This window comes from Diceros bicornis, chromosome 14 (genome assembly GCF_020826845.1).
Source record: "Diceros bicornis minor isolate mBicDic1 chromosome 14, mDicBic1.mat.cur, whole genome shotgun sequence".
NCBI classification, from domain to species: Eukaryota; Metazoa; Chordata; class Mammalia; order Perissodactyla; family Rhinocerotidae; genus Diceros; species Diceros bicornis.
In genome coordinates, this window is record NC_080753.1 from 25991252 (window position 1) to 26007786 (window position 16535).

General features: G+C 55.3%; 1 protein-coding gene across 1 annotated transcript in view; it reads left to right on the forward strand.

Annotated features, from left to right (window-relative positions):
* The window catches only part of KCNK5 (potassium two pore domain channel subfamily K member 5), a 37828-nt gene extending 21687 nt beyond the window's left edge, over positions 1 to 16141 (forward strand). The window contains exons 2-5 of the mRNA XM_058554439.1: positions 9281 to 9392; positions 10628 to 10794; positions 11080 to 11248; positions 13432 to 16141. Coding sequence (XP_058410422.1) covers positions 9281 to 9392; positions 10628 to 10794; positions 11080 to 11248; positions 13432 to 14297 — 1314 coding nt within the window. The 3' untranslated portion in view covers positions 14298 to 16141. The remainder of the gene's footprint in view (positions 1 to 9280; positions 9393 to 10627; positions 10795 to 11079; positions 11249 to 13431) is intronic.
* Positions 16142 to 16535: the final 394 nt, after the last annotated feature.

Sequence of the window (16535 nt, forward strand, 5' to 3'; positions counted from 1 at the left end):
GCCATGTCCCAGACCATTTCTGCCTGAATCTCTGGGGCAGGACCAGACATGCATATTTTCCCAAGGTCCCCCAGATGATGTCTACGTACAGTCCAGGTGAAGAAGCAGGAATATAGTGACCCCTAAAGTGTGCATTGAGGGTGGGGGCAGTGTACCACTTTCCCCTTGCCCAGTAAGATGGCGTGGGTTTACTCTAGGCGTGACCCACACTAGGGGATCATGTTTTGTACACGACCCCACCCGGAACTGGGGGCATGCTCCGGCTGGCTGCTTCCTCCCTGGCCTGGGGGCAGGCAGCCCGAGCCAGCACTAGGCACATTACTTTAAGGACCAAAGAGGAGAGTGTGCAGTGAGGCGCCTTCTCTATCCTGCAGTGGGACCGGGGGAAACGAGGAAGGAGGTGTGAGTGAGGAATAGGGCTAGCTCCCGACATGGGACTGAGGAAGAGCTGGAGCTGGTAAGCTGAATCCTGAGAATGAAAATGTATTTTCTCTAATGTGATGTGGATTGGGGACTTGAGAGGTTCTGGGCCCAGAATTCATGGTTCTGGGCAGAGGAACATGTGAGTTGTAGAGAGGTGTCACCTGCCCAGGCAAGGGGACCCAGTAGTCATAGGCCAACTCCTCATTTTACGGAGAAGGAAATGGGCAGAGATCCAGGGCTCCAGGAGAATCTCAACAAGTGACGGGCAGAGCTGAGCTGAACCCGGGTCTTCAGACCCTGCGTTGACATCCTTGCACACCAGCCACGTCTCCAACAATTTGTCCTTCCCTCTGTCTTCTAAAAACATTATCAATATTCTGTGTAGGTGCTGGAGCAAATCTGAAATGCAGATAAACAAGAAATTAACAAAGTTCACTTTGCAACTGCCCAGGTCTGGTCTTCACTGAGACTCGACGTGGCCCTGCCCCCTCAGGTCCCTGCACCTGCCCCACATTCTCCGGGAGAGACAGGACCCGGGCGAGCTGGGCCTGCAGCTGGCGCAGGTATCAGGGTGGCACTGCTGGGCCCTCGCCAATACCCTGCTCATAAACTGGGCCTGGCCCTGAGCCACACCCTGGTCACCTGGGCTGAGCCGAGGGTGGGGAGAATACCGAGGATTCCTTCTGCCTGCCCTCACATCCTCCCTCCCATGACAGGGCGATGGAAGGCTTGAGCCCAGCACCCACACCCGTCCCCCTCCACAAGGCAGCGAGCGGCTGCACATTAGAACCACTGTGACGCTTGCTAACCCCCCAGGCCCAGGTCAACCACACAGAATACCTGTGCGTGGGGCCCAGGCGAAGTATTGATATAAACTCCCCGGTGGATCCGTTAGGCAACCTGGACTGAGAGCCACTGCCTCAGTGGCTGTGTGGTGTCCGAGGTCACTGAACTTCAGTTTCCTCATGTGCAAACAATCCCAACACCCCTCCTCCACCCCCAATTCACCTTAAGGGAAGCTTGAGAAGTTGAGTCAGTCTGAGGGACCGAGAGTGAAAGGGATGAAGATAATTGAGGGCTTAGCTAATAGAACCTTTAATTCTCTAATTTGTTTCGGGAATAAGGGAGTTAACAGGTGCTCACTTTCTCTCCAAGATACTTGTGATCTGCCAGCAGTCCCCAAAACGACGATCAGATGGAGGCTGATCAGGTGGAGGACTAGCCCAGCAGCTGGACAGACAAGCTGTGCCCACCAGCCCCCTCGCACCCCGCTCCCCCTTCTCACACTCCTGCAGGGAGTTGGGGGGAGTCCCAATACGTAGGCTCTGGGGTCCTCCCCCCCGCCCTTTATCTGTTCATAAGTTAGTGGTATTAAAGAACTTGAAAACTGTTGTTCTAAACAAGCCCAAACTGCAAATATTTGCCTGAAAAGTGCCTGTGATTGGTTTCCTCATCTCCACTTGTGTCTCTCCTGTTCAGAACCCTCTCCCCTTCCCTGTGGGGCCTCAACCCCACCCTTTGTCCCCTGCTCTGAGGGAGTTCTTTGTTGGAGACTAGATGGACATATGGACAGACATGGACACACAGGGAGAGCCCAGCAGAGAGACCAGGGAGCGGGCATTTAGCCTCGTGGTGAAGCTAGGGACAGCTGGGCAGGGAGTGGGGACCAGCGTTCAGAGAAGCCGCCATGGCCCCGGCCTAAACCCCACCTGACAGGACAGTAGGGGGACCAGCATGTGGCACTCTCCTCTCCGCAGGCTGCCTGCCTTGCTTGGCTGTGCGGGAAACTGGCCAGGGTGGCTGGGAGCCTCTGGGTGGCAGAGTCAGGAGCGTTGGGCCTTCTGAGGGACGGGGGCAGGACATCCTGGACTTGCCTCTGTTTCCCCTGCCCTCTGCTGCCTTCAGGGAGAACTTAACACACACACCCTGCCCCCTAAGTCCCCCGACTCCAGCTGTCTGGTGGCCTGGGAACATCCGCTGAGCCTCAGTTCTCCTGTGTCCCCCTTGAATTTTTTTGGTCTCGGAGGAAGTTGGAGAAGTCATCGAGGAAGCAGATTGATCAGACTGAGAAAGGACAGTTTTCGCTATTCAAAGAGGGAGATTGGGAAGAGGTGGCAGGTGTGAGGAAGCTTGGGGACAGGACCCCCTGTTCTTACCCAGGGCAGGTAGGTAAACCCCTCGGGCCTTTGATTCAGCCATGGGGGCAAGTGGTCTTTCCCTCTGGGTCTCAAGTCCCCACAGGGGCTGGTTTCCTGCCACACATGCCAGTCATCACACTGATGGCAGATACGTTGATTCATTGCTTACGATGTCCCGGGCACTTTTCATATGTTCTGACAGGTGTTAGTTTTGGCAGATGGAGAAACTGAGGCTGATAGGCTAATTTATTTACCCAGAGACTTGGTGCTAGCAATTGAGAGACCTCCCCCCAGATTCACACCCAGGTCACTCCCATGTTTGCATGAGCCTTTGCCTGGGACAAGACACAGGGGCTGCGTTCAAGAGAGAGCCCTGCCTCTCCCTAGAACAGCTCAGCCTGAGCTGAGAGGGGCTTGTAAGGATTCAGCAAGGAAAGTGTCAGGCTGGTGGTAGTAAATGTTTCCAGCAGTGTTGACTTGTATATTCCTTTTCCTGCTCTCCGCACATCCACTGTCCCCTAGGAGAGTTTCCGGAGGGGCCAGGCCTCCCCTTCCTGCAGGAAGGACAGTCCCTCCAGTCACCTCGGGGACTCTCCCAGCCCCACTGCCACTTGCTCTGCCATCTGGACAAGGGAGCTTTCATCCGCCTCTCTCACCTCACCCCTTCCCCAGCCCCCGCCCCTTCAGCCCCCGCCCTCTCTGTTCTTGCAGTCTAGTGACCACCACCCCCCCCCACCACGTGCCAATTGGATGCTAGGCATCCATCCCCTGACCCCACCAGCCCCCACTCTTGCTGGGGTCTGACTCTGCTTCCCAATCTGTTGCTGGATCAAGGCCTCCACCTTGCTGCTGATGAATTTAGTTAAAACCCTACTGCAGAATGACGCTGAGAAGGTGTTGAAGGAAGGATATTAGAGGATGAGTTAGTTGAGGCCAGAGAACATACCCTCATTCATTCAAGTTCGTTTACTCATTTAACAGTATTTGTTGTGCGCCTGCTGTGTGCCAGGCAGTGTTCTGGGCTCCAGGAAAACAGCGGTGAGAAAGGAAACAGATGAAGAAAGTCCCTGCCCTCTTGGAGCAGACCTTCTGGGGGGGGTCTCTGCATTCTTGCGGCTATTTCCCTTGCAATTGCCTGGGAAGTTGTGTTTCCGAGACCTGGCTTAACTCCATGTAGCTAAGAAACCCGTCCTGCATCCCCCCTCTCCCCAGCTATAGGTACCGCAGGGGTTAAGAGCCAGGCTGCTGGGTTCACACCTTGCCCCACCCCTGACTAGCTGGGTGACCTCAGACAAGTTTCTTAATTAGCCCCTGTGCCTCATTTTCCTCACCTGTAAATGGGAGTTACTAGTACCTACGTTAGAAAGGTGTAAAGATTCGGTGGAGCTAAGTGATTTAAAGTGCTTTGATCCGTGCCTGTCATGTAATACGTGCTCAAATATCAGCTACTATTCAGATATCAACTATTATAATCTATGAAATAAGGATTAATAAACCATGCCCCGCCCACCTCCCCAGGTGGCTGGAGGGCCAGGTGAGAGGGATGACAAGAGGGCACTCTTTCTGTCCTGCCGAGCACCGTGCACCCAGGACGATTAGCCTGTTTCACCTTCCAGGCCAGAGGGACCAAGTGAGCTTCGATGGAATGAATTGAGGATGAATGCAGCCAGGGACGGTAAAGGACGTTCAGCTCACGTGCCACCAACAGTCTGGGTGCAGTGGAGGCTAGCGTCAAAGAGGATTCTGAGGCGTATCCTGCTTAGCAGGAAGGAGCTCTGTGATCCGTACATGATGCGGGAGCTGGAGGCAGGTGCCGTCCCCAGACAGGCTGCCACCCTGACTTCAGGTTCCCCACCCGGCCCGATGACGGACAGGGCCCACCTCAGCCCCACCTGCCTGTGTCAGAAGGTGGGCTTCGTGGCCCAAGCCCTGGCTGTGCCCTCCCGGAGCCGCCCACTTGTCAGGATGAATCTGTCCGGGAAGAGGAGGCCTGGCAGCTGCCTCTGCCTGGGAAACCCCGGATCCCCAGGGGTGAGGAGCTGTCCGGGAACCCAGATTTCGTGGACAGCGAGTGCCTGAGAGGGTGGGGTCAGGGCAGTGGCTGCCTGAAGCCAAGGCCAGGGCATGAATCTCGCCTCCTGGAGGCCTGGCTGGAAATGCTGAGCTCGGTCAGAGTGGATGGACTGGTTCTAGGGCACTGTTTTTTCAGCTGGTGTGAAGGGGTGGAAGTTTGCACTGCCCTCCTTCCTGTGGCCTTTGCGGGGAGTGGGGGATGGACAGCGGCTAGGACCCAGATGGGCCGGGTCCTCCTCCTGGCTTCCTCACTTTTAGCAATCAGACCCTAGGCTACTTACTTAACCTCTCTAAGCTGTAAATCCTCATTTGCAAAATGGAAAAAATTATGGTATCTTCCCAGCAGGATTGTGTCCTCATTAAATGAGCTCAAGGCATGTGAAGCACTTAGCACAACACTTGGTGCATGGTCAGTAAATCACAGCTGCTTTATTAGGAGGGTGACAGAGGCGGGAGCCCCATTCCGTCCCCAGACAAGAAGTGGGCTGGGGCGTGTGCAGCATCCCCCTCTCCCGTCACTCTCCAGGGTTATGTGGAAAATGAAAATAGTGTCTTGTTGAATTTGGGAGCCAAGTTAAAGAATCCTGTGAGTGAACAGGGGCCGCCTCCCCCTGAGAAAGCTGTTTCCTTAACCCCAGGGTCTAACAGGGTGTGGGCCCGGTTCCCCCATGCCCCTCCCCCTAACCTTGGGATGACCTCAGTCCTGGGTCAGCTCCTCTGTGCTGGGAGGCCTCCCCCTCAGTCTGCGTGACCCTGACCATAACTAGTGAGCCACAGCTGCACATGGGGGGAATAGGGAGTAGGCACCCCAAGTTCACATCCAGACCTGTGCTCCCCGAGCCCAGCTTTCCTCACCTGTCAAGCGATGCCTGGCAGAACCACAGGAAGAGCCAGTTAGGTAACAGATAGAAAAGCCCCAGCAAGGGGTGTCTGACACACTGCAGCACTAAAACCCTACTTCTTTCCCCAGCATTGGGATGGAGCCAAGCTGATTCCTAGGCCAGCTGCTTCGGACCCATGGACAGAGTAGAGGCAACAACAAGGGATGCTGGGGGGGGCCAGGGGCAGGTCAATCCGTGAAGGGAGGGAGGCACGGGCCATGCTGACTTGCAGCCTGTCTAGAACCTGGCCCAGTTCTGCCACTTAACCTCTCTCAGCCTCAGTTTCCTGACCTGACCAGTGGGCACAACTCCTGCCACTGGATCGTTGTAAGGGTTAGTGGTGCTTCTAGTGGGGTTGGGGAATGCCCCTTTGGCCTGCCCCTCTCTGCGTGACCATGGAGAGATGGAGGTCATGGGGAAAGCACATGGCTCCCTGGTAACCCAGGGCCAGAGGCTGAGGCTGTGCCCCAAAGGGCATACCATCGGTGGAGGAAAGGTCAGGAAACCTAGCTTCTCTGCCTCAAAGCTCCCAGCCATAATGCCCTCTTTGGTTACCCTGTTTTGCCTGCTCTTAGGTTTGATGTCTCCTTTGCACTTACTAAATAATTCCCAAATCACAGATCGCCTTGGGCAAGCCAGTGTTTCTCAGTGGGAGCAGTGGGTGGTGTTGTCCTGTGAAATGCAGGGCATTTAGCCTTTCTGGTCCCTGCCCGCTTAATAATGCCAGCAGCATTATTAGAATAGATGTGTAGGAGGACAAGGATTTTGTTCCTTCACTGCCTATCCCTGGTGCCTGGAACAGAGCCTAGCACATTTCCAAACACTTCCAGAGGGTGCCACCACCCCAGTTCAGAACCCTGTTCCAGTCAGACCTTCAACACCCCTGGTATGTGGTGGTCACCCTTGGTCTAAACACTTTCCATTACTGGAAATGGATTACTGCCAAGGGCAGTCCATTCTGAGGTAGCTCATTATCCAAAAGTCACACCTCTCCCTTCTTAGACCTTGGCCTGTTAGTTATAAGATATCGTGTGAAGTCTGACACCCAGAATAGAACAGAGTGGCCAGGTATGGCCTGACCCTGTAGAGAACAATGGGCTGGTTACCTCCCAGCCCTGAATAGATAAGGCATTGACACTGCCCCAGATTGTATTTACTTTTCTTCGCAGCCACCCTTGTGTTTATTGGTTTGTGGTCAGCTGAAACCCAAGGACTTTTCCCTTCGATCTATACTTATCTTTCCTAACCCAAAGTGTAAGACATGAAAATTTTAAAAGACAGTCATATCTTGTTAGTTTGGGCCCATTTTCCCGGGCCAGGTGATTTTGAGTCCCACACCTGCCGTTGCAATGTGTTAGCTATCTTCCCATCCCAGCCTTGTCCCCAAGTTTGCATCCTTTGCAGATTAGACTGGTCAGCCATCTATGTCCTTACTGTGTTGTCAATTAAAATATTGAAGAGACCAGGCCTTTGGCATGATTGCGGAGAGCCCAGGGCAGGTTGATAATGATCACAACTTCTTGGGGTTATTGATCTGCTTTTAAATGGACCCAAATTAATCCAAGCTTCACCCTCCATTTCCCTGTCTTGTCCACGTGAATATGTTTAAGCCCAGCTGTTCAGCTGCCTTGCTGAGATCTAGATGTACTGCTTTCCACCAAACTTCAAGGCTTTGCAACCCCTTAGGAGAGGGAGATGCACTTAGCTGAGCGTGACCTGTTCTTGGTGAACCTGTGCTAGCTTCTAGTGCCCGCCACTTCCTCTTCTGAATGTGCCAGACATTCTGCTGTCCCCGTTTAGGAGTCTGCAAGAGTTCACGTTCGTGTTTCTAGGATCCACCCATTCCATTTGTGTGAGAATGGGGACAGCTTGTCTTCTGACATCTTTCCTGTTCCCCCGACATTCCACCGGGATGACCAGCGGTGGCTCTTCGATGACATCTTTCTCTGGTCAGTCATGCCATTCTCGCTTAAAGGTGTTCTCGTGTGCTCATTTCATCTGTCTTGGGCTGTGCTCTACCCTTTCCACTGTACAACGGATATCTGAGATAACAGAGGCTGAGAAAGGGGAGCCAAGTGGCTCTGCTTTCTCTGCCATCTGTTTAACGTTAGCACACGGCATTGGTACTTCCTCATTCTCTTGCTTTGAACGTAGATTTAACTTTTTAGACAACCTTGTGGATGGACCGTCATGTTTGTTTTAGCGCTCCTGTTGGCCTAGTCGTATCTCTCCTGTTGGCCTGGTGCTGTCCTGTGTGAGTGGCCTGGCCCCCTAGACAGCCGGCTGTCTGAGGGCAGGGTTAAAGGCAGCCGTCCCTCTCGGCTACTGCGGGGCCTGCAGAGAGATGCTCTGGAAATGCTGTGAGCAAGCAGGGCAGCGAGTGGTGTGGTTTGATGGCCTGTCAGATGAGCGTGTCATCATGGAAAATTCTTTGTAGAGTCTGCAGATCCGTTTACATGGGCCCGTGGTGCTGCTGCAAACTGCACATTCCTTCAGAGTAACCCACCCTTGCTCTGTTTTCCCACCAAACTTCAGTCACACCGCGGGTGGGTTAGAACTGCGGTTTTTCTGTCTCCAGCCTGCTTCCATCCCTTGCTCCTCTCTCTTCCCTTGGTCCGAGGCTTCTTTTTTATAGGGAATTTGGCTGAGTTCCTGGTCTCTGGACTGGATGGCCCATCCTGGGGCCCTCCTTGGGGGCAGAACTGGAACCTCAGATTTGGAGCAGGTCCCTGCCCCTCCTTGTGAGCCTTCATCGGGGGTCCTGGCCCTGCCATTGTTGGTGCGGTGAGTGGGGGCAGAACTGAAGGATGGGGTGGAGGCAGAGTCTGGTCAGGTGGAAACAGGTTTGGCAGTGTTCCTGGACGAGATAAGGCCTCTCCTGGAATCTCCCAGTGGACGTCTTCAGGTGGCCTCTCCCCTGCTGCCCACAGCGGCTGGAGCGCTGTGGGGACTCACGGCACGATTTTGAGTCACCCTGAAATGTACACATCACCTTCTGATGACCTGTCCTGGCCCAGACCTTGAAATTGCTCAGCCCAGGGCAGAGAGAAGAAGGGGTTCAGAGCAGTAAGGGAAGGGGGAGCCTGTGGAGGGGGAGGATAGAGGCCCAGGCATGGGGAAAAGGAGGCCAGCTGATTTGTACACTCTCAGAGGACAGATGCAGGAGGGCACTGAGCTGACCTTAGCAGCCATCCTGCCAGTGGGGGTGAAGGGTGTATGGGGGTCCCTTGCAAGCCAACTCTGAGCAGTGGAACACTTCTCTGTGGAGGGCTGAGTGTGGAAGGGGGCAAAGGGGGGTTCCTCCTGTGTGTCTGCATCACATCTGCCCTCTTTGAGAGGCAGAATAATCTAGTGTAGTGGTTCTCAAAGTATGGTCTCTGGACCAGGAGCATCAGTGTCACCAGGAAACTTGTTAGAAATGCAAATTCTTGGACCCAGACCTACTAGATCAAACTCTGGGGATGGGGCCCAGCAGTCTATTTTACAAGATCTCCAGGTGATTCTGGTTCAGTGAGAGGATGAACTTGGGAGCCAGATTGCCTATGTTCATATTCTTATCAGCTATGTGACCTTGGGCGAATCACTTAAGCTCTCTGTTCCTCTATAAAATGTTTCATCATCTATAAAATGGAGACAATAACTACCACCTTGTTATTGTGATGATTAAATGAGAATGCTTATACAGAGTTTAAGAGAGTGCTGTCACTTACAAAGCATCTGTAAGTCTGGCCTCCTCTCTGACCTTCATGGTCTCCCTCTTTTTAGGTGGTATCTGATGCTGCAGGACAGGGTGTGGCCATCACAGGAAACCAGACCTTCAACAACTGGAACTGGCCCAATGCAATGATTTTTGCAGCCACAGTCATCACTACCATTGGTAAGTCTTCTGAGACCTTCAGGACACCCACTTCCATGCCCTCACTCCCAGATCCTTATAGCAGTCCAGCTGTGGTCACATGGCCTCATTGAGGGTAAAATCAAGCCAGTTCCAGTCTGTTCTTTTGACACTTTCCTGAGGGTTTAGTAGACGCTTGCTGACTGGCCATGCCTGGGAGAATGACTTCCAGAAGTCCTGACCTGGGCTCTTGGAGCAGAAACTACACAGCCTGATAGCCAGAACCATGCAGGAGGTTGAACGGATTGCTCACTGCACAAATTCAGCCCATGCTTGCTCACCAGGCTGGGTGCCTGTTCTGGTTGTCTATGGCTGCATAACCAGTGCCCCCAGAAGTTGGTGGCTTACAACACAACTTCTTATTATCTTTGGCCATTCTGTGGTTGACTGGGTTCAGCTGATGAGTTCTTGCTTGAGGTCTCAAATGCAGTAGCAGTCATGGTGGCTGGGGCTGGAGTCATCTGAAAGCCCAGCTAGTGGACGTCCAAGATGTCTTCTTGCATCACATGTTTCATAGTTGATGCTGGCTGTTGGCCGGGGGCTCAGCTGGGGATGAAAATGCAATGGCTTGGGCATCTCACAGTATGGTAGCTGGGTTCCAAGAGGGAAAATCCCGAAGGGAGCATTTCAAAAAGACCAAAGGGAGAAGCAGTAAGGCTTCTTAGACCTGGTCTACCCAGCGTCACTTCCGCTGCATTCTATGGTCGGGCAAGTCAAGAAAGCCCAGATTCAGAGGGAGGGGAGTCAGGCTTCAGCTTGACGTGAGCAGCAGCTTGCATAAGAAGGGAAGGGATTAAGGATGGCCGTCTTTGGAGACCGTCTACCACAGTGCCTCTGGGGTGTCTACTCAGAGAGAGTATCAGTTTCTCATTTGCACACTGGTGCCATATGGACTAGTGGACGACTTGCTAATGGTGGAGGCTTAGTCCACCTTCAGGGAGCTCCAGTCTGTTGGAGGCGACATAGCCCATACCATCAGAATTGCTACAAATGATCACAATCAGAGTGTGATCAAGGGAAATCTCGTTTCTTATATCAATTGATATTAGATCAACATCAATTCATCTTAGAATGGGCCTCCCTCAAGCTGGGTGTGTGTTTGTGTGTGTGTGTGTGTGTGTGTGTGTGTATGTGTGTGTGTGGTGGAGGCAGGGGCCACTCTGAGTCTGGGTCCCCTCTGTGGCTCTGTTCTTGACCTCACTTCTCTTCTTCCTCAGGCTATGGCAATGTGGCCCCCAAGACCCCTGCTGGGCGCCTCTTCTGTGTCTTCTATGGTCTCTTCGGGGTACCACTCTGCCTGACATGGATCAGTGCCCTGGGCAAGTTCTTTGGAGGGCGTGCCAAGAGGCTAGGCCAGTTCCTCACCAAGAGAGGCGTGAGCCTGGTATGTCCCCAGCCCTAGGTGCTGAGCAGAGGTGGGGGGACCCTGGCAGGTGATGGGAGGGTGGGAAGGATCCACGAATTGGACAGAGGTGCTAGGACAGATGGCAAGAGGGCAGTTTCAGAGCCCCCTGCCCTCCTGGGTTGGGCTGGGGACATCGTTCCTGCCTCCTTCCCCGGACAGTGAGCGGCCTCCCCCCTGGCTGCCTCCCCAGCCCTCCTGGGTGCCCCTGCTGAGTTTCCCCAGTCTCCATCATTGTCTGACTTGGTCTTCCCGCTACCCCATCAGCGGAAGGCGCAGATCACGTGCACGGCCATCTTCATCGTGTGGGGCGTCCTGGTCCATCTGGTGATCCCTCCCTTCGTCTTCATGGTGACTGAAGAGTGGGACTACATCGAAGGCCTGTACTACTCCTTCATCACCATCTCCACCATTGGCTTCGGCGACTTTGTGGCCGGTGAGTCCTGCCCCCTCCCCTGGCCTCTGCCTCTCCACCTTCTCTTTCTCTGCTTCTCCAGTCTCAATTCAGCTGACCTTTTCTGGGGGCCCCCATAGGCGTTCAGTGCCCTGGGCACTTACCCTACCCAGTGGGTGCTGACCCCACCCTGCCAGGTGCAAGGAGCAGCTAAGGCACAGAGTGACAGCAGAAGACTCTGCTCTCCAGTCCCGTGTCTTAGGACTTGGCTTCTCCCTCTTTTTCTCTTTGTGTTTAGCGTCTGACCTCTTCCTCTCCCTCTGTACCCACCCCCCCCGCCACGTCTGCTGAGCACTAGGGGCTGGCGGTAGGGCCTTCCCCTGCAGGGTCTGTGCCAGGGCCCCCTCCCCATCACAGAGCTGCCTTCCTTCCATCAGTCAAGGAGCTGAGGGAGCTGCCTGGAGGCTTGCTCGGAGGCCCGAAACTTGGCTCTGCTCTTGCCACAGGCAGCTTCAAGACAAGAGAGGCCTTCTCCCCAGCTGCCCTGCCCCCTCGGCCGACACTCCCTCCCGCTCCTGCCTGCCTGATCCAGGCGGGCCGTGAGATTTCTTTGGCCGCTTTGTCTGTCCAGCCCCAGCCACTCATGTCCTTGTGCCTGCGGCCTGCGCAGCATCTTGGTTCTCAGTCTTCTGGATACCCCATTTGGTAACAGCGTTTGTTCCCTCAATCCCTGCCGCCCTGCCCTGTTGACCTCAACCTCTGCTCCAGGGGCCTGTGGTCTCCCCCTCCCCCTTCCTAGGGGGCAAGGGCAGGTCACTAGCCTTTTACCGCATTGTAAGCAGAGACTCGGAATGCTGGGAGGGGGCGGCTGAGTGGGTGGGAGGAAGAGGAAAGGGGCCTGAACACTCCACTGACCCTAGCAGATCTGGGCCTGCTGTCTTGGGAGATAAATTTAGACGGAGGCACAACCCTGCTATTGTCTAAGGGACCCTGAGCCGGCTAAGGAGAAGCCTGTGTACTGGGGAAGTACAGTGGTGTATTTAATCATACTTTCTCAGCTCCAATAAGACACCAAACCTCAGCCTCAGTTTCCTCATCTGTCAAATCGGTTTAATAAAAAAGAAATATGCACCTACCTGACAGAGTGGTGGAAAATCAAGTGAGTGCTGAGGGCTGGGCCCAGCTATATTAGTGTTTGTCCTGGTTGTCACCACACCTTGCTTGTGACCAAGAGCCCTGAGCAAGATTGAAGATTGACAGCGCCCCCAAACAGCACTTCTGTCTGCGAGAGGAGACATGGCCCCTGCCTTCAGGGAGCCCCGAATCTGATGAGGGAGGTAGAGTCCTTGCCCTGAGAGAGCCCCACCCTGGAGGAAGCCCCTTCCTCCCGTTCGTTTTCCAAGTTGCTCGCATTTTGGAGCCAGGGGAGACAGGATATATAAGACAGATCCACATGTCTGGAGGTATAAAGTTAACCAACAAATCTCAGATAATCCTGGGGTGTAGGAGAGCAATCTGAGCTGTGTGATGTGGCCCAGGAGGGCTCCTTGGAGCAGGCGTCAGAAGCCTGGCTTTGGAGGAGGGGGACATGAAGTGGGCAGAGCCCTCTGCGCACAGGAAGAGCCATTCTGAGGAGGCAGGCCAGACATCACTGAAGGAGGCTGTCCAGAATACTTCCTGCCAGACCAGTGCCCTCGGACCTCTCGGCCCAACCGCCAGCCTCATTCGTATTGAACCAGTGAGTCAATCCCCATCCGTGAGGATGCCAGCCACCCTCTCACTTCACTTGCATCCTGGTTTTAGAGGAACTGTAACGTATACACCAACTAACTGCACAGAGCAGCCCGGTGTAGGTGTAGGTGAATGACTGAAAGGCAAACATGCTTGAACTATTTCCTGACCTGTGCTGGCTCCATTACCAGCCTCCCCAAGGCCCCTCCCCGGAACCTCCCTCACCCCGAGGGACCACCCTCCTGACCTTTGACAGCTGAGGACACTGAGGCTCTGGCAGGTTGGGGACTGGGATAGGCACGTGAGAGACTGGGCCAAGACCCTTCAGCACAATGGCGTAGCCCAGGTTCTAGAACAGGCCTCCTTCTTTCTCAGTGAGTCCTCTTCTGTGTCCTGGCACCGTGCCCACCCTCAGACAACACAGCTTTGGCCTTTGTGTTTCCGGGTCCCCGCCCACCCTCTCCTGACCCTCTGGGCCCCCGTCTTGTCCTCAGGTGTGAACCCCAGCGCCAACTACCACGCCCTGTACCGCTACTTTGTGGAGCTGTGGATCTACCTGGGGCTGGCCTGGCTGTCCCTCTTTGTCAGCTGGAAGGTGAGCATGTTTGTGGAGGTCCACAAGGCCATCAAGAAGCGGCGGCGGCGGAGGAAGGAGTCCTTCGAGAGCTCCCCACACTCCAGGAAGCCTCTGCGGATGGCGGGGAGTGCAGGGTCCAAGGACATCAACATCTTCAGCTTCCTGTCCAAAAAGGAGGAGACCTACAACGACCTCATCAAGCAGATCGGGAAGAAGGGGATGAAGACGAGCGGGGGTGGAGAGAGGGTCCCAGGACCAGGGCTGGGGCCTCAGGGGGGTACGCTGCCAGCCCTCCCCACCTCCCTGACTCCCCTGGCGGTCTACTCCAAGAACCGGGTGCCCAGCTTGGAAGAGGTGACTCAGACACTAAGAAGCAAAGGCCATGTGTCGCGGCCCCCCAGCGAGGAGGCAGGGGCAGGGCCCCCCGAGGACGGCTCCCCCGCCCCCGAGGTATGCATTAACCAGCTGGACCGCATCAGCGAGGAGGTCGAGCCCTGGGATGCGCAGGACTACCACCCGCTCATCTTCCAGAACGCCAACATCACCTTTGTGAACGAGGACGCCAGCCTCACGGACGAGGAGACGTCCAAGTCCTCACTGGAGGACAACCTGGCCGGGGAGGAGAGGCCCCAGGAGGGGGTCAAGGCTGAGGTGCCCCTCAACCTGGGCGAGTTCCCGTCGTCAGACGAGTCCACCTTCACCAGCACCGAGTCGGAGCTCTCTGTGCCGTACGAGCAGCTTATGAACGAGTACAACAAAGCAGACTGCTCCAAAGGCACGTGAGGCCAGGCCGCTCCCCGCCCCGCCTTCGCTGGCTTCTGTTCCCCTCATCCTGGGGCATCCTACGAGGGCTGGGACCCCTGGGCCCTGGGGGCAGGGGAGCGGCTCTGGAACTGGAAGTGGGGGGCCAGGGGCTTTCCTCACCTTGCATCCTCTCCAGCTAGACGCTCCCGATCAAACATGGCGCATGCCCAGGACAGGGCCTCTGTTCTCCAGCTGAACAGGCACCCTGGCAATGGGAGGCGTCTGTCCTGAGCACGGCTGGCATATTTTTGATGGTTCAAAGACATGTATGGACTGGCAGGACTGACTCCGAGGAGACCTGCCCCTGCGTGGGTCTTCGCCCAGTCATTCGGTTGAGAATGTCACACGGTTCTCTTAGCCAGGGCCTTGGCCGTTTGAGTTCACCAGTATTAACGAGCTCCTTCTGTGTGGCCGGCACTGGGGCAGGTATTTCAGAGAGGGCGAAGGCAGTGTGAGACCTGGGGCCTGCTTCTGCAGGAGGTACAGCTGTGGCATCAGGCCGGCACTTAGCTCCTCAGCGGTAGCAGGGCCCAGCCTGGGGCACGGATGTCACCATCCCCCAATCCCACCTGTCTGCCTGACCGTCAGGCCCCTACTGCAAACCCCAGTAGGGAAGAGGCTGCCTGGGGAGGGAGAGAGGAGAACACGGGTGGGCGGGTGCCGAAACACTCCTGATACAAGGACGCAGAGCAAGTCCTGAGTGTGGCCCAGGGTCCTAGTCATTCTTGTTGATTTACTAGGACCAGCCCAGAGCCCAGTTCCCTGTCTCACGCCCCCTTTGGCCAAGCAATGGTAGATGAAGGCTTTCTGCCTCCAGGGAACTGGTGGGAGGAAGAGGGTCAACAGGCCATGGCCTCTGAGGCTGGGGCTCAGGGACCTGCCCCCACCCGCCCGCCCCGCTGTCCTCATGCCCTGCGCCTCGCTGCTCCCCAGATTGCTCTTGGCTCACAGGCAGGGAATGGCCAAATATGTGAATCAGACTCCTCTCTCCAGCTACTGTTGCGCGCGTGCGTGCGTGCGTGCGTGTGTGTGTGTGTGTGTGTGTGTGTGTGTGAATGAATGAGAGAGAGACGGGAAAGGATTTGCTATGGGGGAGCAAAAGATAATGTGAAACTGCACACAACTGTTTCTGGTGAGGGGCTGGCAGAACTTGCTGTGCCTGAGTTCTTGGGTTCTCCACAATGTGGACCCTGGGGCCAGCCCACTCTGTCCTGCATGTTTTGTTTGTTATTTTTTACATGAACTGCTGTTTTTATGTACCTGGCGTCTGTGGTTGGTTTCAGAGCCAGAGGGGAGAAAAGGTGACAGAGTCCAGTCCCAAGGATTGGGATATTCAGTGTTCACCTTCCTACCCCCAACTCAGTTGGGCCTTTCTCGGTGACCTCAGCCAGGGTCTCGATGTCAAGAGTCCCCATGCAGAGTGGGGGTGGGGCATCGGTTGCAGGCGACTGATGCTGGGCAGGAGGCGAGCGATCACCCTCAACCCAGACACCTTTTCTGCCTCTCAGCCCCCTCCCCAATACTGTGGGGCCAAATGGGGCCAGACCCAACCCACCCCCCCAACATGTGAAGATGGCAATGGGCATGTGTGTCCACTCCCCCACTCATCCTGTAACCGAGGGGTGTGCTGGCCCGGCAGCGGGGTGAGAGGGGTGGCCTTCAGTCTTTCTGTGAAACGCTTTAACGAGCTCATCTGAGTTTCCTCACCCCACCTTGCTGGGGTGCCGCTGGCTGTCCTGGAATTGTACACACTGTATGTACATAGTGGCGAGGATGTCAAATGTAATTTATTTTAACATTTTTACAATAAAACGTGAGATGGACAGGCCAGCCTGGTGTGTACTGTGGGGGTGAGGGGGAGGGCGCTGGGAGGGCAAGGTGGGGGACAGTATGGGAGGATCGGGCAGGGAGGACTGAGGACAGCCTGAGGGTCAAGAGGAGAATGGAGGTGATCTGGAAGGGAGAAAAATAATGGAAGTGCTGAGGAGGGGGAGGAGGGGCAGGCCACTCAAGATGAGGTGGTCAGGACAGGCTTCTTGGAGGTGGTGACAGTGAACAGGTCCGAATGAGGAGCATTGCAGAAGAGGTCTAAGAATCAGGAAGGAGTCAGGAGCCAGGGGAGACAGGTCGGGGGCAATCATGGCAAACTTGTGTCACCGGTCTGCCAGGCGCCATTCGCCGTGCTTTCAACTCATTATACTTGAGTGACCTCTTTTG